The 21,815-nt window shown below is 37.0% G+C and overlaps 1 protein-coding gene across 3 annotated transcripts in view; it reads left to right on the forward strand.

Annotated features, from left to right (window-relative positions):
* PAPSS1 (3'-phosphoadenosine 5'-phosphosulfate synthase 1) overlaps nucleotides 1-21,815 on the forward strand; it is a 109,363-nt gene that overhangs the window by 15,012 nt on the left and 72,536 nt on the right. For all 3 annotated transcript variants that reach the window (XM_081304738.1, XM_081304739.1, XM_081304740.1), the window contains exons 2-3: nucleotides 16,797-16,911; nucleotides 20,106-20,341. In XM_081304738.1, coding sequence (XP_081160864.1) covers nucleotides 16,797-16,911; nucleotides 20,106-20,341 — 351 coding nt within the window. The remainder of the gene's footprint in view (nucleotides 1-16,796; nucleotides 16,912-20,105; nucleotides 20,342-21,815) is intronic.

The following is a 21,815-nucleotide window of genomic DNA, read 5'->3' on the forward strand; positions in this document are numbered from 1 at the left end:
TTTTAGGCATTTTGTAGATTTTCTTTACTTTAAAATCTTCTGGGATCATTGTGTTCTTTTGGGTGTATTTCATGCTTCCTTGATTTTTCATGATTTTTGTGGCAATACATTGATGCCTGTGCTTCTGGTACAGTAATCTTCTGATTTTATGGATTATCTTTTACATGGAAAAATTTTCTTGTGGATAAGTTGTACATAGGGTGTCAGTGAGATCGAGTGCTTTGGCTTTGGTTCTGAGTGGGCCCAGAGATATAATCTTCATATGAATTCTTCAACTCTAATCTACCTTAGCAGTGAAAGTATCTCATTTGTTTAGACTTCAGGTGTTTGTGGAGGTAGTATGGTGACTTTGCAATGTATGGGAGGTGGTCCAGTATATGACTTCAAGACTAATGTGCTGAATGCTGATTGCATTTGTGCCTGATACTGATAGTAGCATTGCTGGGCATATGGACCATAGTGGTCATGTCTTCAGGCCTTGCAGGTTTGGATGCTGCTGGTCCTGGAAACCTCCAGCAATGAGAATTGTGGGGCCAGGGATATGGGCCATAGGATGTGTTTCCTCAAATCCTGCAGTTGTTGGCAGCTGTGGGAGACTGGAAGTATTGGGGGCATAGGCCCCAGGTCTTTGTTTTTTCAGGTGTTGGGTGTAGTAGTCATTGCTGTGGCAGACCACCTGGCCCCTGTAGTGCAGGGTATTGTGTGGGCTTGAGTGCTGGGGCACAAATGCACAACTGAGTCTAGTTGGGTTCATGAGGTTGTAGCCTTTTGTGCAGATATGGTGGAATGGGTTTATCCAAGGGATAGAGGCTTCTGTCCCCTAGGGAAGGTGGATTCTTAACTCTTGAGACTGTTTTCAAGATGGCACTGGGCTATAGTAGCTCTGGGGGTTGGAAGGGAGAGATAATTCTTTTCCAAAGCAAAGTTACCATATGGACTTCATGCAGCTTCCTAGCTGGACTCCAAGCTTCTGGTGACTGCAGAACTTCTGGGGTCTGCTGGGACTCTTCCATTCACCTTTTCCCCTGCTGTGCTTCGATCACCCTCTAAGGAGCTAATGCCTCATGCTTTGTTCTGTTTGTATATTACCATCTAGGTCTTTGTGTCTCATAGGGTTCCCATCTCTCCCTTGTTGAGGTCCAGTGCTCTCTCTCAGCTACTTCATCTTGAAATGCAGCTATTTATTTGTTAATTGTTTTGGTTTTTCTTTGTGGATTGAGTGCTGATCACCTCTATTGGGTCATCTTAGAGTCCTCCGAATTCAGGTTCATTTTAAAATTTTTGGTACTGGGGATTGAACTCAGGGACACTTTACCACTGAGCCACATCCCCAGCCCTTTTTATTTAGTTTAAATTACTGAGGATGACCTTGAACTTGTGATCCTACTGTTTAAACACAGCCTCATGTTTTGCTGGGATTACAGGCATGTGCACTATACTCAGTTGCAGGTTCATTTTAAATGTGTAAAATACTGAATATATATAAACAAAACCCGCCTTATGCCCAGACTTTGTTGCCACCATTATAGTTTTGAATGTAATGGGCATGAAACTCTTAGGGTGCATTCTTTTTTTTTTTTAAATTGATTTTATTTTTTAAATACATGACAGCAGAATGCATCACAATTCTTATTACACATATAGAACACCATTTTTCGTATCTCTGTCTTCATATAAAGTATGTCCATACCAATTCATGTCTTCATACATGTATTTTGGATAATGATGTCCATCACATAGGGTGCATTCTTTATAGTGATTAAACCAGAGTTTCCATTTATCTTGTATTTTCTCTCATCCATAGCCTCAATTGTTTATAGCTTGTCAGGTAATTTTTATACATTCTAGCTCAATTTAATAAGAAAGGCGCCAAATATTTTATAAAACCAAAACAAATTAAAATTCATTAGATACAGGTTTTTTCTTGCCCAAGAGCAAAGTAACTTGGAAACATACCAGCACAAAAGGAGCAACCAAACTGGTTCTGCAGGTGTCCACAGCACAACTTGTGTGGCACTGTCCTCATCACCCTTCCAGCAGAGTCACAGCTCCCTTCTCCTCAGCCAGCTTGGCTGGGCACTAAAGCTAGAGAGGTGCTGTTGCTTGCCAAGAGATGCAGATGTCTGTGTCTGAAACGCACGTTTTTGTTTAAATTCTTGGAACTGCAGAGCTGGTAAGTTTTGTTTCCTTAGTTTATTTAAATGGGTCCAATTTCCCATAGGACAATTTTTTCATCAGTAGCTAATAAACAAAGTGTAATTTTTTTGAAATATATCTGTTTAATGAGATGATTAGTGGAGGAAATAAAGGTATAGATTTTGTGATGAGCCTATTAAAAAATTGTCAAATTATCCCTTTGATCCTAGAGAATTTTCCACTCCATGATAATAAACCTTGTTATTCAGGTGACCAGGAGATGTTTCTCTCCTGTACAAGATTGTGAAGGGGAAAGTGGGAAGATGTTTTAGTTAACTTTTTCATCACTGTGACCAAAAGGCCTGACAAGAACAATTTTAGAGGAGGAAAAGTTTATTTGGGCTCCTAATGTCCGTGGTCTCAGTCCATAGATAGCCAACCGATTCCATTGCTTAAGATGAGGTAGGACATCATGGTGGAAGAGTGTGGAGTAGGAAAGCAGCTCAGAACATGGCCATCAGGAAGCAGAGAGACTTTGCTGGCCAGGGACAAAATATAAACCCCAAGGCACACCTCCAGTGCCAGTGACCGACCTTCTTCAGCCACGCCCTACTTGCCTACACTCACTGCCTAATTAACCCATTCAAGTGAAGTAATGCCCTGATTAGGTTAAGGTTCTCATAATCTAATCATTTCACCTCTATACTTTATTATTTCACACATGATCTTTTGAGGGACACCGCCTATCAAAACCATAACAGAAAACAAATCCTTAACCTGAGGCACCTTCACAGGTAGACTAGTTTGAGTAAATAATATGTGTGGAAGTTTAAGATATAGATGGAAATTAATTCTTTTAAGGAAAATATCTGATTTTTGGAGTTTCCAGAGCTTATCCCCTCACAGAAATGGAATGGAACAACTATCCTCACACAAAAATTCCTTCACATGAGCTAAGGAAACCAGGTGAGATATTATAGCACCTTGTTGTGGCACAGAAGTAAGAAAAGATGCATGTGAAAAGATGCATGTAAAGGGTAGGAGGGACAGTTTTTACATTACCCAGATTACCCTTTCCCCAGGCCCTGGGCAGCACAGCTTGGAGAGAGTTACCTTCTACTTGGGACAAGGAGAGGAAATTGAGCATCACACTTTGCCTCAGACTCTTACAATGTACCCATTCCAGTGAAACCCAGCACTGGGAAGATTCGTATTGCTTCAGACTCCAGGTTAGTACTTTCAGATAACCTCCAAGCCTTCCCTTGTGCCAGGCCGCATCCTGCAGCCCCAGGTCCGGACAAACCATATTGTCTGACTATAGCATCTTTAGGCCACCCAACATTGACTCAGATACCAGATTGGCCACAGCAGTTCAGCGTCTAGACCACTCCCTAGTACCAAGCTGGCTACTGTAGTTCTAGCCATTAGGCTGGTACCTAGAAGTATACACTGTAGGTTCATGAAGCTCCAGAACCTACCAAGGTTTCAGACAAGCCCAGGCTTCATGTTGGCCCCACTCTCTGGGTGTGTTCTTTGCAGCCTCAAACTCCAACAGACCCAGGATCCTACTTACTGCAACAGATCCTGATGCCAGTCATCTGCTGTGGAAGGAGGCTTCAAGCCAATCCCTGTCTTTCTAAGCACTAGGTCCATCTTAGCACCTGGTCAGCCCTTGCTGGCTGAAGCTCAGCGAGTATCCTGGTGCCAGGTCAATTCCTTAGACCTAGGCTCAGACTAGGTATTCAGGCTCCAGGCCTAAACCTGTGGATCCAAGTTCCAAACTCTCCCCACACAGCAAACCTACCCATGGTCAACACCAAATTACTTGCCCAGAATCTCTGAACAGACTAATGAGTGAAGGGTTTTCCCAGAAAAGTTAGCATGCAAAGAATGAAACAAATCCTTACTCTTCATGTGCAGACATCAATGTGAGGCAAGGAGAAATTTATAAAACTGAGACATAACACCACCAAAAGAACACAGTACTGTCTTAGTAGCTGATACAAAAAAATGGAGATATATCAACTACCCAAAGAAGAATTAAAAATAATGTTTTAAGAAAACAATTCAAGAGAATACAGATAAATAGTTAAATAAAACAAGAAAAACAGTAAATAATAGAAATGGTCAATTTTAGGAAGTGATTGAGGTTTTTTAAAAATATCAAATTCTGGAGTTGAAAAACGTAATGTGTGAAATGCAAAATGTAATGACAAAAGAGTAATTGATCAAGCAGAACTCGAAGATGGGTTATTTGAAAACATACAGAAGAGTGGGAAATAAAGAGAAATGAAAAAGAATGGCGATATCTCAAGCCAGACTCTTAGGCTAGGAGGTCATGTAATAACATATACCAAGCTCTGCAAGAAAATGGATTCCAACCAAGAATACTATACCCAGCAAAATTATGCTTCAGATTTGAAGATGAAATAAAAACCTTCTTTTAACAAAAGTTAAAAGAATTCACAGCTAGAAAACCTGCACTATAGAACATTCTCAGCAAAATATTCCATGAAGAAGAAATGAAAAATGTGAAGAACAGCAAAGGAAGGAACTACACTAAAGGAATAGTCAATCAAAGGAGAAACTAATTCAAATTAAAAATCAGAAATAAACCGGAATAACTGGAGAAAACAAGTGATATCTCAATAATAACGTTGAAAAGCAATGTCTTAAGCTCATCAATCAAAAGATATAGACAGAAGGTGGTCCGGTGCATCGTGGGCGGCACAGAGGCTTTGCTTGTGAGTCACCAGACCGAGCTCTGAACACAGCACAAGGTAACACCAGCACCCCCACCACACATCAAACACCCTACGTGGGAAACAGACGGAATCCATCTTGGAAAACCTTACTTGCCATCTATCCGTGGGTGTGGCTACCATTGAGGTTCTGCGGCTGATCAGAGAGATTTTGAAACTATACAAGAGTAATATATACATGGGGGGAAAACGTTAACACAACAGTCACACAGAGCTGGAAAGAAACGTGAGCAGTATGAAAAGACAAGGAAAGAAAGGACCACAAACGATGCAGGACAATTCAACATTAGAAGAGGTAACATCTGCAGCAGAAGGAATGTCAGATAAAGATTTCAGGATATACATGGTCAGATGTTCTGGAGTCTCAAGGAAGACTTTAGACAGCAAACGCAGACAATGAAAGATCACTTTGACAACGAATTACATAAACAAATCCAAGAAGCAAAAGATCAACTCTACAGGGAGATAGAGGTTATACAAAAAAACCAAACAGAAATCCTGTAAACGAAGGAAATAATAAACAAAGTTAAAAACTCAAATGAGAGTATCACCAGCAGAGTAGAATACTTAGAAGATAGAACATCAGACAACAAAGACAAAGTATATCATCTTGAAAAGAACATACACAGCACAGTGTGACTGATAAGAAACCAAGAGCAGAAAATCCAAAAAATAAGGGATAGCATAAAGAGACCAAATTTAAGAGTTATTGGGATACAGGAAGGTATAGAGGTCCAAACTAAAGGAATGAGCACTCTGTTCAATGAAATAATATTAGAAAACTTCCCAGATATGAAGAATGAAACAAATTCAAATTCTAGAAGCCTACAGGATACCAAATGTGCAAAATCACAAGAGATCCATACCAAGACACATTATAATGAAGATGCCCAATATACAGAACAAGGAGAGAATTTTAAAAGCTACAAGAGAGAGGAAGCAGATTACATTTAGGGGTAAACCAATTAGGTTAATGGCTGATCTTTCAACACAGACTCTGAAAGCTAGAAGATCCTGGAACAACATATTTCAAACCCTGAAAGATAAAGGGTTCCAACCAAGAATCTTGTATCCAGCAAAATTAAGCTTCAGGTTTGAATATGAAATAAAAACCTTCCATGATAAACAAAAGTTAAAAGAATTTGCAGCTAGAAATCTGGTGCTTCAAAGCATCATTGGCAAAACATTACATGAAAAAATTTTTTTCTCAGCAAAAGAAATAATATGTGAGGTGAATAAGGAGCCTACATCCTGGGAACAAATTTTTACCCCTCACACATCAGATAGAGCTCTAATCTCTAGGCTATATAAAGAGCTGAAGATACTCACCAAAAAAAACCCAAATAATCCAATCAGTAAATGGGCCAAGGACCTGAACAGACACTTCTCAGAAGAGGATATACAATCAATCAACAAATATACGAAAAAATGCTCAACATCTCTAGCAGTCAGAGAAATACAAATCAAAACCACCCTAAGATACCATCTCGCTCCAGTAAGAGTGGCAGCCATTATGAAGTCAAACAACAACAAGTGCTGGTGAGGATGCAGGGGAAGAAGGTACACTCATACACTGCTGATGGGACTGCAAATTGGTGCAGCCAATTTGGAAAGCAGTATGGAGATTTCTTGGAAAACTGGGAATGGGACGACCATTTGACCCAGCTATTCCTCTTCTTGGACTATACCCAAAGTACCTAAAAACAGCATATTACAGGGACACAGCCACATCAATGTTTATAGCAGCACAATTCACAATAGCTAAACTGTGGAGCCAACCTAGATGTCCTTCAGTGGATGAATGGATTAAAAATATGTGGCATTTATACACAATGGAATTACTTCAGTAATAAAAATTAAGATCATGGCCTTTGCAGGAAAATGGTTGTCATTAGGGCAGATTATTCTAATGAAGTTAGCCAATTCCCCCCCCCCCCCAAAAAAAAAATGCTGAATGTCTTCTCTAATATAAGGGGGGTGACTCAAAATGGGGTTGGGAGGGAGAGCAAGGGAGAAAGACTAACTCTAGATAGGGAATATGGGTGGGAGGGAAAAAGAGGGAGAAGGGGAATAGTATGGTTGGTGAAAGGAGACTCTCATCATTATATAAAATACATGTATGAAGATGTGAATTTGGTGTCAATATACCTTATATATAATCAGAGATATGATAAATTAATGTATAATGGTGTATTAATTGTAATGCAAAATAAATAAATAAAATCATTAAAAAAAAGTTGGGACCTAAAAATAAATAAATACACACACACACACACACACACACACACAAAGAAGTGTCTGTTACATCACATTTTTATTCATAATATATATGAATAAAAATGTGATGTAACCGAAACTTCTTACAAGAGGATATACAATAGACCAATTATTGATTCTTGATTTTACTTCTTAAAAAAAAAGTAAGACTGGCAGATTGGGTTCAAATAGAAGACCCAACAATATGTTATCTCCAAGAGACTCACCTCATAGGCAAAGACATTCACAGACTAAGGGTAAAAGGATGGGAAAAAAAATACATCACTCACATGGATCTTGTAAACAAGCAGAGGTTTCTATCCTTATATCAGATAAAGTGGACTTTAGCTAAAGTTAATCAGAAGGGACAAAGAAGGACATTTCATGCTGATTAAAGGAATTATATATCAATAGAACATAACAATCATAAATATTTATGCTCCAAATAATGGAGCATTTATCCATGTATATCAAACAAACCCTTCTCAATTTCAAGAATCAAATAGATCACAACATAATAATACTGAGTGACTTTAACACACCTCTCTCACTACTGGATAAATCTTCAAATAAAGACTAAACAGACTATGGGACTAAAAACTACAATCAATACTTTAGACTTAAGAAACATACATAGACTATTTCCTCCATCAAGGACTGAATACACTTTCTTCTTAGCAGCACATGGATCTTTCTCTAAAATAGACTTTATCTTAGGCCACAGAGCAACTCATAGCAAATAAAAAAATAATAGAGATTATCCCTTGCATTTCTCAAATCGTAATGGAATGAAATTAGAAATCAAGGATAAAACAAAAAAATAGACTCCAGGTGTTGGAACAGCTTCTAAGTAATACATTATTGAATGACCAATGGATAGCTGAAGAAATCAGGCATGAAATATAAAACCAAAACCAAATCAAATCAAAACAAAATACAAAAACAACTTAAGTGAGAATAGGGATACAACATATTAAAATCTCTGGGATGCTATGAAGGCACTTCTAAGAGAGAAGTTCATTGCATTGAGTACATTCTTTAAAAGAATAGAAAGTAACAAATTAAATATCCTAACTTTTAAAAATATATTTTTTAGTTGTAGATGGACATAATACCTTTATTTATATGTTTTCATATGCTTAGGATCAAACCCAGTGCCTTACATGTGCTAGGTAAGTGTTCTACTACTGAGCTACAGCCCTAACCATCTCAAAGCCCTAGAAAAAGAAGAACAAATCAACATCATGAGCAGTAGAAGACAGGAAATAATTATGATCAGAGCTGAAATCAATGAACTTGAAGCAACAACAACAAAAAAAAAAATTCAAAAAATAGACAAAACAAAAAGCTAGTTCTTTGAAAAAAATAAATAAAATTGACAAATTCTCAGTCAATGAAGAAAAACAAAAATGTCAAATTACTAAAATTCAAGATGAAAAAGAATTTCACCATGGATACCACTGAAATACAAAACACAATCAGAAACTAAAACTTTGAGTTCTTAATATTCCCTAGCGATTAGTGCTCTATCTGATGTATGAGGGGTAAAAATTTGCTCCCATGATGTAGGCTCTCTGTTGACCTCACAGATTGTTTCTTTTGCTGAAAAGAAACTTTTTAGTTTGATTCCATCCCATTTATTGATTCTTGGTTTTAATTCTTGTGCTTTAGGAGTCTTTTTAGGGAAGTCAGATTCTAGGCCGACGTGGTGAAGATTTTTTTTTTTTTTCTCTATTAGGCCCAGGGCTCTGTTCTAGTGCCTAAGTCTTTGATCCATTTTGCGTTGATTTTTATGCAGGGTAAGAGAGAGAGAGGTTTAATTTCATTTTGCTACATATGGATTTCCAGTTTTGCCACCACCATTTGTTGAAGAGGCCATCTTTTCTCCAATGAATGTTTTTGGCCTAAGTAAGGTTTCATCTTACTCCTGTTAGAATGGCAGTCATCAAATATGACATAACTGTACTTAGGTCGGTTTGTCTCTGTGTCCTCTGTTCTGTACCTTGGTCAACAAGTCTATGTTGGTGCTAATACCATGATGTTTTTGTTACTATAACTTTGTAGTAAGTTTAAGGTTTGGTATTGTGATGCCTCCTGCTTCACTTTTTTTTTTTTTGCTAAGGATTGCTTTAGCTATTCTGGGTCTCCTGTTTTTCCAAATGAATTTAATGATTGCTCTTTCTATTTCTATGAATAATGTCATTGGGACTTTAATAGGAATTTCATTAAATTTGTATAATGCTTTTGGTAATATGGCCATTCTGACAATATTAATTCTGCCTATTCAGGAGCATGGGAGATTTTTTTTCGTCATCTGAGGTTTTCTTTAATTTCTTTCTTTAGTGTTCTATAGTTTTCATTGTAAGAGGTCTTTCACCTCTTTTGTTAGATTGATTCCCAGGTATTTAATTTTTTTTGAGGCTATTGTGAATAGGGTAGTTTTCTTAATTTCTCTTTCAGTAGATTTATCGCTGATATATAGGAATGTGTTTGATTTATGGATATTGATTTTATATCCTGCTGCTTTGCTGAATTCCTTTATTAGTTTTAGAAGTTTTCTGATGGAATTTTTTGGATCTTCTAGATAAAGAATTATGTCATCAGCTAATAGTGATAGTTTGAATTCTTCTTTACCTATTTGTATTCCTTTAATTTCTTACGTCTAATTGCTCTGGCTAGAGTTTCAAGGATGATGTTGAATAGAAGTGGTGAAAGGGGACATCCTTGTCTTGTTCCAGTTTTTAGAGGGAATGCTTTCAATTTTTCTCCATTTAGAATGATGATGGCCTTGGACTTAGCATAGACAGCTTTTACAATGTTGAGGTGTGTTCCTACTATCCCTAGTTTTTCTAGTGTTTTGAACATGAAGTTGTGCTGTATTTTGTCAATGCTTTTTCTGCATCTATTGAGATGACCATATGATTCTTGTTTTTAAATCTATTAATATGATGAATTGAGTTTATTGATTTCTATATGTTGAACCAACCCTGCATCCTTGGAATGAACCCCACTTGATTGTGGTGCACTATCTTTTTAAAATGTTTTTGTATGCAATTTGCCAGAATTTTATTGAGAACTTTTGTATCTATGTTCATCAGGGATATTGGTCTGAACTTTTCTTTCCTTGATGTGTCTTTGTCTGGTTTTGACATCAGGGTGATATTAGCCTCATAGAATGAGTTTGGAAGGGTTCTCTCCTTTTCTGTTTCATAGAATACTTTGAGGGATGAGTATTGGTGTTAATTCTTCTTTGAAAGTCTTGTACAGCTTGGTTGAGAATCCATCTGGTCCTGGGCTTTTCTTGGTTGGTAGGCTTTTGATGGCTATTTCATTACTTGAAATTGATCTGTTTAAATTGTATATGACCTCCTTATTCAGTTTGGGTAGATCATGCATTTCTAGAAATTTGTTGATATCTTTGATATTTTTTATTTTATTGGAGTATGAATTTTCAAAATAGTTTCTAATTATCTTCTGTATTTCAGACATGTCTGTTTTGATATTTCCTTCTTCATCTTGTATTTTAGCAATTTGAGTTTTCTTTATTTTTCTCTTTGTTACCATGTGGGATTTATCTATTTTAATTATTTTTTCAAAAAACCAACTTATCAGTTTTTTCAGTTGTTTCTTTTGTTTCAATTTCATTTATTTCAGCTCTGATTTTAATTATTTTCTGTCTTCTACTGCTTTTGTTATTGATTTGTTCTTCTTTGTCTAGAGCTTTGAGATGTAGTGTTAGGTCATTTATTTGCTGACTTTTTAATTCTTTTTATGAATGCCCTCAGTGCAATAAACTTTCCACTTAGTATTGCCTTCATAGTGTCCCAGAGATTTTGATATGTTGTATCGTGTTCTCATTTACCTCGAAGAATATTTTTATTTCATCCATGATTTCTTCTCCTATCCATTCATCATTCAATAATGTATTATTTAGTCTCCATTTGTTACAGTAGCTTATATTTTTTATTTTATCATTGATTTCTAATTTCATTCCATTGTGGTCTGATAGAATGCAGGGTATTATCTCTCTCTCTCTCTCTCTCTCTCTCTCTCTCTCTCTCTTTTTGATTTACTAAGAATTGCTTTGTGACATAAGATATGGTCTGTTTTAGAGAAGGAGTCATGTCCTGCTGAGAAGAAAGTATATTTGCTTGTTGATGGATGAAATATCTTATATATTTCTGTTAAATGTAAATTATTGATTGTATTATTTATTTCTATTGTTTCCTTATTTAGCTTTTGTTTGGAAGATCTGTCCAGGAGTGAGAGATGTGTGTCACTCAGTATTATTGTACTGTGGTCTATTTAACTCTTGAAATTGAGAAGGGTTTGTTTGTATATGGGTAGATGCTCCATTGTTTGGGGCATAAATGTTTACAATTGTTGTGTCCTCCTTATATATATTTCCCTTGAGAAGTATAAAATGTCCTTCTTTGTCTCTTCTGATTAACTTTGGTTTGAAGTCTACTTTATCTGAGATGAGAATGGAAACCCCTTCTTGTTTACGTAATCCATGTGAGTAAGAAGTGTTTTCCCATCCTTTCACCTTCATCCTGTGGATGTCTTTGTCCATAAGGTGAGTCTCTTGAAGACAGCATATTGTTGGGTCTTGCTTTTAATCTAATCTGCCAATCTATGTCTTTTGATTGATGAGTTTAGGTCATTAACATTCAAGGTTATTATTGAGATATGATTTGTGTTCCCTGTCTTTTGATTTGTTTCTGGTTTTTGATTTGTCTTAGCTTCTCATTTGGTTGAATGTTCCTATAGTGTCAATCCTCCCTTTGCTGGTTTTCACTTTTTTTTTTTTTTCTCCACTTTATCCTTGTGGAACATTTTGTTGAGAATGCTCTGTAGTGTAGGCTTTCTACTTGTGAATTCTTTTAATTTTTGTTTATCATGGAAGGTTTTAAATTCATCTTCAAATCTGAAACTTAATTTTGCTGGATATAAAATTCTTGATTGCCATCCATTTTCTTACAGAGCTTGAAATATTTATTCCAGGACCTCCTAGCTTTGAGGGTCTGGAATAAGAAATTAGTTTAGATCCGAATTGGTTTCCCCCTGTATGTAATTTGATTTTTTTTTTTTTTGTCTCACAGCCTCTAAGATTTTATCTTTATTCTCTGTTAGTCATTCTCATTATAATGTGTCTTAGTGTGGGTCTGCTGTAATTTTGTAAATTTGGAGTCCTGTAAGCCTCTTCTATTTGATTTTTCCATTCCATTCTTTAGATTTGAGAAAAGTTTTGCTATTATATCATTGAAAAGATTGTGCATTCCTTTGGTTTATATCTCTGCTCCTTCATCTATTCCAATAACTCTTAAATTTGGTCTTTTCATGTTATCCCATAATTCTTGGATGTTCTGTTCATGGTTTCTTACCATCTTCTCTGCATGGTCAACTCTACTTTAAGATTATATATTTTGTCTTCATTATCTGAAGTTCTGTCTTCCAAGTGGTCTATTCTGTTGGTGATGTTTTCTATTGAATTTATAATTTGGTTTACTGATTCCTTCCTTTTGAGGATTTCTGTTTGTTTTATTTCATGATCTCTAACTCTATTGAAGTGTTCTTTTAGTTCCTATATTTTTTCTTTGATTTCACTTCTTATACTACCCTTTACTTCACATATTAATTTATGTACAAACTGAACTCCTTCTTGGACATTTCTTCTACTGTGTTATCAGTAGCTTCTGTTGTTGAAACATCTTGGCTTGTTTGGGGCGCTTTATTCCCTGTTTTTTCATGTTGTTAGTTTGTTTTCCCATGTAGAAGTATAGGTCTAAGGTAGCATAAATTCTACCCTGTAGATCTATAGTGACCCTGAAAGTTTCTAGTGTTTTAATGGTGAGACCATTATCAGCAGCACCCAGCGTACACAATAAATAGCCTTAATCCTACTAGCTCCCACTAACTGCTTTCTCGTATTAAATCAAAGTGATGAGTTCAATATCTTTAGTACAAACAGAAAATTTGTTAAAATGATTTACAATTTCAAATGGTGGATGAAAGAACAGAGGTAGGGTAGTATGTGATATTCATGAGGGAGGAAGAGAAAAGCTAGAAGTGAAAATTTACAGAAGTGAAAGAAGAGCCTATAGAGATTGGCTGTTGGTTGGAGAAACATTGGGGAAAAAAAATCCAAGAAAATAGACAAGAGAGGAAGACTAAGAACAAAGAGAAAAAATTAAAGACATAAGAATACAACAAAAATGCAAAACACCATTCATATATCATTGTCCTCCACACACTGATGCATAAAAAACATCCTATTCCAAATATGGTAGAGAAATTAGTGAATCAAAAAATAAATACAATACAATACAATAAATAAATAATAAATACAATAAAACATAAAATAAAATATAATATAAAATATAAAATAAAATATAAAATCAACTGTCTTCGTTAGTGTTCAACAGTTTCTCAGCCCTGTCTCTGTCTTTTGGGATCACTGAACCTAGATCAGCCCTTGTAAACCCAGTCTCTATCCCACTGATCTGGGCTTCAGTTACCTCAGGCTTGGCTATGCTGCAGTCCCAAGATCTCAGTGCTGCTCCTACTTGCAGGAAGACCACTAGGGGTACACTTGTGCAAAGGAACAACCCCAAGATGCAGTAGCAAGACAAGGGCCACCAGCCCTCTCAGCAGGAAGACTCCAGGCTCCTCCAAACCTGCAGGCACCCCCACACTGGATGTGCAGGTCCTGGCTGGAGTCCCCAGACAGAGGCTCTTGTTGTGGTAAACCTGCTTGCTCTGGGGCCCCAGGCCCTGGCTGTCCCAAAATGGGTGCAGCCATACCTGGAGTCTCCCCCAAAGCAGTTCTCTATGCTGTGGTAGCAGTGGTAGTGGCAATGGTTGTTGGTAGCAGGCAGCAGGGTCAGTAGCAGTGGTGGCTGCTGTGGCAGCTGCAGCTGTGGGGACAGTGTCACCCAGCGATCTCAGGGGGTGAGCAGCAGTGTTGGCTTCAGTTGCACCCAGGGCAGTGGTGTCTTCTGTGGCAGCAGCACCCAGAAAGAAGACCTCCAGGCAACCTCAGGCTGGCAGCAGTGGAATCAGAGGCGGCAGCAATGGTCGTAGTGGTGCAGGTGGCAGTTGATTGACAGGAGATTTTGAGGGAATTGATTGTAACAGTATTGTTCACTACTGTCTAGAAGAATGTCAAGAAAATAGCATGAATTCAATAAATATTTTAAATGAGTGTTGGATAAAATTCTCTTTAAGGATAAGAGCTATAAGCAGTATCTAATACATTTTTTTTTCCAGAAGGATATTGATACCCAGTTGAAAAGGATATAACTTGTTGGAGAGAACATAAATTATGTTGTTGCTCCATAGGAAGAGAAAATCAAGGCTGTAACCGAGTGATGGGTTCCTGGGTGGGAGAGAGACAGGATAGGCATTTTATTGATTTCATTTCCTTCACTTAGTGAAGTGAATGAAAGTAATACTCCAGAGAGCTTGGAGTAGACAGTCCCAAGAGAGAAGGTGGCCTGGGGTTTTCCAAGGTGAGTTTCTGCATTTGGTCTGGAAACCTCTCTCCTCAGGTGTTAAGCATTTGGGGTGGTTATTAGGTTTTCCCTCCATGGCTTAGTGTACCTGTGCTGACTTTGCCACGTTAGAAAATTTCCTATTGGCACCTAAGCAGAACCACCCTGAGGGATGTCAAAACTGCAGTGTAAATGATATTACAGTGAATTGGGGTCACCCAAAGGACAGAGCCTCAGTGCTGTGTGTGTGTTCCAAGCCTGGAAAGTCCCTTAAGTTGGTCATAACCTGTTCTTTAGTTTTTTTTTTTTTTAATATTTTTTCTAGTTGTGGATGGACCTTTATTTTATTTATTTATTTTTATGTGGTGCTGAGGATCTAACCCAGTGCTTCACACATGCTAGGCAAGTGCTCTACCACTGAGCCAGAACCTCAGCCCTTTTTTTAGTTTTAATAAGGTAGTAACTGGTCATGAAGGATGCAGCTTACATATGATTTTTTTTCATCACACTTTTAATAGTGTGATCTTTTGTCACTGGAGATGGACTGAGCCCTATTCTCCCCGGTCTCCATGATTATATCTGCCTATCTTCGTAGTCTTAACAATAATTATTTTTTTCTGTTAGTAAAAAATTTTTCTTGAGGTGTAATTTGCATACCATTCAACTTGCCCATTAAAATGTAAAATTCACTGGTTTTTAGTATCTGAACAGATTGGTGCATTTATCACCACAGTCAATTTTAGAACATTTTTATCACCCCCAGTAAGAATCCTACAACCAGAAGCATTTATTCCCTCTTTTTTCCAACCTCTTTGGCCTGAGGCCACCACTGATCTTTTTACGTCTATAGATTTGCCAATGCTGGACAGTTCATATAAATGGAATTCTATAATACGTGGTCTTTGTGACTGGTTTCTTTCACCTGGCTTACTGTTTTTGAGGACAGCCATGTTTTATCTTGTACTGGTGTTTCATTTTACAGCCAAGAGATATTCCGCTGTATGGTTATACTGCATAACTTTGTTTACATCTTGTTTATCCAGCAATTTATTAATGGAACAGTTGGGTTCCACTTTTTGACATTTATACATGATACTGCTTTGGCACACCTGTACAAGTTGTATGTGGCAATATGATTTTATTTCTTGTGAGTACATATCTAGGGTGGAATTGCTTAGTCATGTAGTATTTCTATGTTTAATATTTTGAGGGACTGCTGTTCTGAGAAGTCACTGTACGGTTTGACATTTCCATCAGCAAATATGTGAGGATTCCAGTGTCTCCAGTTCTTCAAAGTGCTTGTTATTGTCTGTTGTTTTTATCGTAGGTATCCTTGTGGAATAGTGTTATATCATTGTGGCTTTGATTTGCATTTCCATGGTGGCTAATTATATTGTCATCTAATGTGCTTATTGGCTATTTTTATATCTTCTTTAAGAAAAGTCTTTTTAGATCTTTTAAGGCCTCAGTAATTTTATGCCCTTTTTGTTCCTGAAGGAAAAGAAAAGTTGGGAAAACTTCAGGCTATAATCAGTGCATTTCACTCCCCCCCCCCCCCCCAACTGCTTCATGGTATCTGTAGGCAACTCTTCCATGCTGCATTAAGGGGACTGCTGATTGCCACCTTCTCAGAGGACTTTCTTGATCATCCTTCTGAAATAGACACTCCTTCCCTTTCTCTCTGATCTTTCTTATCTGGTTTTATTATTTTTGTATAATACTCTCCTAAATAAGTTTTTCTGATTTGCATTCTCCTCTTGTTGAGTGTAAGCTCCATTAGGAGAGGGATCTTTTTTTCCTTGGCACACTAATTGGACCTCAGCAAATACTGGTTGAATGACTGAATAAATGAATAAATGAATGTGTGGGAAGACTAGGTTCTGGAGTCCACCACTCTTCCGTTACTTGGGAGATATTTAGTTTCCTCAGGTTTAACATCTTTATATGAGTACCTGTGTCATTGGATGGCTATAAGGATTAAATTAATTGGTGTATGGGAAATATTGCACATCATGCCCATCCTATAAAGAAAACAAGGCTGGCAGTTTATTTCTTCCTGTTTTTGGCATAACTGTATGGTTGCAAGGAGTGTGTGTTTATCTGTTATGGATGCAAGTGAAACCATTTTTAAATTTTTTTTCCCCCCCAGGGAATGCAGAGAGCAACTAATGTCACCTATCAAGCTCACCATGTCAGCAGAAACAAGAGAGGTCAGGTGGTGGGGACCAGAGGTGGCTTTCGTGGTTGCACAGTTTGGCTAACAGGTATGGTCAAGAGAGAAACCAGTTTATTTTAAAAGCAGTGCTTATCAATAGTTTTGGATTAGGAGTAGACATAGTTCTTGTCTTTGGAGCAGGAACAATGTGTAGTGGACATAGTTGCATAATAATAATAATAATAAATGTTTTCTTTTGTTAATTCCTTTTGTTCTTTTGTAGTATTGCTGTTAAATAAGGGGGGAAATAGCAGAATGCATCTTAAAACCATCTCTTAATAGAAACCACACCAAAATCTCTAAGCTGAGTACAAATAAAGTCTGGTTCTGCTTCAAGGAGCTAACAGTGTTAATTGTATGGAGAGAAAGAATGACCAATAAAGAATTTCAAATTATCAGTTTCTATCTTGCAGCTTGTGTGGCAATCTCATGGTTTCTTGCGTTGATTATCTCTTTGGGCTTAGCCATAGTAGGGTGGCTAGAGGGTAAATTGATTTTAGGAATAGTTTTAAAAATGATGCTCCTCAAAAAAATGTTAATTGCATATATGAATATGTCATGTTTCTGTGTAATTAATAATAATAATTATAATAATATATAATATAATATAATTATAATATTATTACAGTTACAAAAATGAATCCTTTCACATGTAGGAATTGTATTAAAAATGTTGCCAATTGTCCACTAAAACTTTGTATCAATTGACTACCACCAAGAATATGGGAGAGGGTCTATTTTCCAGTATCTTTGTCAACACTATCTTTACCAGACTTTAAAAATTTGTGCTAAAAATAATTAAATAAATAAAAAGTTGTGCTGATTGTTAAAAGCAACATTTTAAAAATATTACATGTTGTAGACAGATGTTTTTCTGTGAAAGAAAACGGCACTCTTAAATTTTACTTGTCCCCTCATTCTTAAATTGATCTAGATTGTTGTAAAATTGTTGGTTTTAAATTGCCTAGGTTTGTAACACTTACATTTTGGAGGGGGGGTACTTTTTATTTTGGGTACTGGAGATTAAACTCAGGGCCTTTTTTTTGTATTTTTATTTAGAGATAGGATCTCATTGAGTTGCTTAGTGCCTTGCTATTCTTGAGGCTGGCTTTGAACTCTGGATCCTCCTTTCTCAGCCTCCAGAGCCTGTGGAATTATAGGCATGCACTACCCTGCCTATAATTTTGTTTTAACATCTTCAATTTTTATACTTCTTTACATTTTTGTGGTATTTAATACTCAGGAACTCACCATCATTTCTTTTATTATGTCATGGTTGCTTGTGTGTCCTTTATTTGAATCGAGTCATGATAATTTGTATTTCGTTGTTAAGTAGTTTTTGAAAGATGTCTTCTGTTGAGATCTGAATCCTGAGATTTTATGTTTGCAAGTGTCTGCTCATATTTTATCACAGCCTGACTGGGTAAAGTGTATATTCGAACCATACTTTCTCTTGAAATTATAAAAACAGTACTCTGCTGTCTTCTGGCATTTAATGTGTTTGTGAGGATGTATGAGGCTGTTCAGATTTTTCTTTGTTTAGGAACTTTACTGTTTCCATTTGATATTGGAAGAACTTTTTTAAAAAAAATTAATATATTAAATTTTTTGTAGTTATAGATGGACAGAATGCCTTTATGTTATTTGCTTATTTTTGTGTGGTGCTAAGGATTGAACCCAGTGCCTCACGCATGCTAGGCAAGTGCTCCACCACTGAGCCCCAGCCCCAGAAGAACTATTTTTAGTACCAGGGATTGAGAGGGGCATTTAACCACTGATGCACATCCCTAGTCCTTTTTTTGTATTTTATTTAGAGACAGAGTCTCACTGAATGCAATTGCTTAGGGCCTCACTATCTCTTTGTTCCAGTTACTGTTGTGTAACAAATTATCCCACGCCTAGAGGTGTAGAACAGCAACCATTTTAATCTGCTTACCACTCTGAAGGCAGGGAGTTCAGGAGGGTACAGCAGCCCCTTTTACTCGGGCCTTGTCTGGTTGTGGTCATGCTAGATTGGGCCGTCGCTGAAGACTGGACTGGATATCCAGGGGATTTAGTTGGCTGATGCTGTGTATCTGTTGGGAACTTAGCAGTTGATACTGTCAATTGAAACATCTACCTCTGGAATTCTCCCAAATTCAGTGACCCCAGAGAAGCTGTATAGTTTTTTCTGACCCACAATGTCATTTCAGTACATTCTTTCCATTAATGGTGAATCTTCAAGCTAGCCCAGATGCAAGAGTGGGGCATTAGATTGTGCCCTTGATGTGACCATGGCAACATCATCCTTGGGAAATATAATCTGCTGTACTTGTTGAATATTTGATGAATAAAGCAGCCAGTGCTCTCTTGATCCTCTCAACATTGTCATCCTTTCTGATCTTCTTTTTTTCAGTTAACCTTCTGTGCTACCATGATTTCTCTCAAGAGCACTGACACATTAAACTTCAGTATTTTATCTCTTACCTTATATTTTATCTCTTACCGTATAACTCCCTTGACTATGAATTGTATAATTGTATACTTATTAAAATGTTAAACTATTAGTGCATAAATGTGCTTTTTCTTTTGTTGTTTATAGAGGAAAACGAGTTGAAATGAGGATATTCTTTTAAGAATATTATAAGTTGTACAAATACTTAAAATTATTTGTATAAATTGTATAATACAAAATAATATTGTACATACACTTAACAAATTTTTTTTAGTTGCATATGGACACAATAGCTTTATTTTATTTTTGTAATTTTTATGTGGTGCCGGGGATCAAACCCAGTGCCTGACACATGCTAGGCAAGCACTCCACCACCAAGGTACAACCCTGGTCCTGTACGTACACTTTTTATCATGGTAGTTTGTATTAGGTGATGATCCTGCAATATATAGCTAACTTTTAATATTTCACTTACTTTTGTCCTTTCTTTTTATTCCTTTATAAATAATTTGAGAATTAAACTTTTTAAATTGGTGGTATTTTAGTATTAATAAGAGGGCAAAGTATGAAAAACATACCCAATCATTTTAGAACTTATTGACGACTTCTAGAATACCTTTGGACATAGAGATGTAATCAAAAACAAGTGTTTATTGACTAGGTAAATAATCTCAAATGAAAATATTGGATAAGAATGTTCCTGAGAGACCTATGTGAATCATGAATACATTTAAGCCTGTTATTAAAATTCTTTGGTAGTTACTGTTCTAACTTTACATGTGGAATCTCTCTGGACTGTTTACTTTTAGGCTTGTCTGGGGCAGGGAAGACCACTGTGAGCATGGCTTTGGAGGAGTACTTGGTTTGCCATGGCATCCCATGCTACACTTTGGATGGTGACAATATTCGTCAAGGTCTTAATAAAAATCTTGGCTTTAGTCCTGAAGACAGAGAAGAGAATGTTCGGCGCATTGCAGAAGTTGCTAAGCTGTTTGCAGATGCTGGCTTAGTGTGTATCACCAGTTTTATATCACCCTATACTCAGGTATGTGGATTTTGTGCCAATGCTATTCTGATTACATCTATTGAAAATGTGGTATCAGAGCACATAACTGAAACAGTGACTTGTTCTTTGAGGTTAACTCCAAATTAAAATAACCTACACAGTTCTGTGCTGTAACTTTTCTGAGTAAATCCAGTTTTGGAAAAAGCTGCTATTATAAAAACAGGTTTTTATAATCTAGAGTACAATAAAGTTATTGAACTTAAGTCCATGGCCAAATTATTTCAAGCTTGACGTTTCAGTTCAGTAAACCTATTGTGAACACTTGGCTGGTGTGAGACACCAGGAAAAATTCAGGTTTCTTAACACATGTCCTCTATGATGTCATTGATCTTGATTCTTTTTTCTCAGTTCCTGTCACACTCTGACTTTATAGAGTCCTTAGCAACACCAAGTCACTTTTTGTATTTCTCTGAAAAAAATCATGTTGTTCTTTATCTCAGGATTTTTGTTTCTCCCTGACTCAGAAGACATTTCTCTCCTTCCTCTTGCCCATCTCTTCTTAGTCTCAGTTGAGTTCTCTTCAAAGACTCTTTTGAGACTCAGGTTAGGCATCTCCTCCTCATAAGCACTTTTCTTCCTCCCTCAGGCTTTGTTGGGCTCTGTCTTTTATGCCCTTGTTATTGTACTTTAACACATTACTTTACAATGTCCTAGTTCACTGGTGCTGCTTATAGTACCAGTAGCGATAATAATAGTAGCTAACATTTATTGAACACTTACTTTTTTTCCCTTTGGTACAGGGATTGAACCCAGGGGCGCTTAACCACTGATCCGTCTCCCCAGCCGTTTTTTACTTTGAGACAGGGTCTCCCTAAGTTGCTTAGGGCCTCTCTAAGTTGCTGAGGCTGGCTTTGAGCTTGTGATTTTCCTGCTTCAACCTCCCGAGTCTGGTATTACAGGTGTGTGTCACTGCATCCAACTATTGAACACTTACTTAAATGTGCTGCTAACTGTTGTAAAGTGCTTTTATGTGAATTAACTCATGTAGTTCTCATCTTCAGTGAGGAAGGTATGTGTGAGGAAACTAAGGTGTACATTGGCCAAAGTCACATGCTATACTGGTAAAGCAAGGATATACACTTGGACGGTGTGTCTCCAGGACCCGTGTTGTATCCACCATGCTATGTTGCCTCCAAATCCCATGGATTCCTTGAGTGTTAAGGTCTTCTTTATGTTTGGTCTTCTTTAACTTGGTACCAAAGCCAGATTCTTAGTGTTCATTGAATGACAACCTATTGCCCTTAGGAAGCCCAGATGTCAAATACTAAGCAAATTTATATAGCGATTCAAAGCAGAGTCTGTCATTGGAGTTGGACGCAGGTGGTCTGGAATCTCACCTCTGCTGGTTGTTACTGTTATGGCCTTGGCCAGTTCACTTAACTTTCTTAAGCTCCATTAATGCCTAATTAACGGCTTTCTGAGGATTAGATAAATCATGCACAAAAGTCCTCAG

The sequence above is a fragment of the Spermophilus citellus genome, assembly GCF_964194105.1.
Source record: "Spermophilus citellus genome assembly, chromosome: 8".
In the NCBI taxonomy this organism is placed as follows: Eukaryota; Metazoa; Chordata; class Mammalia; order Rodentia; family Sciuridae; genus Spermophilus; species Spermophilus citellus.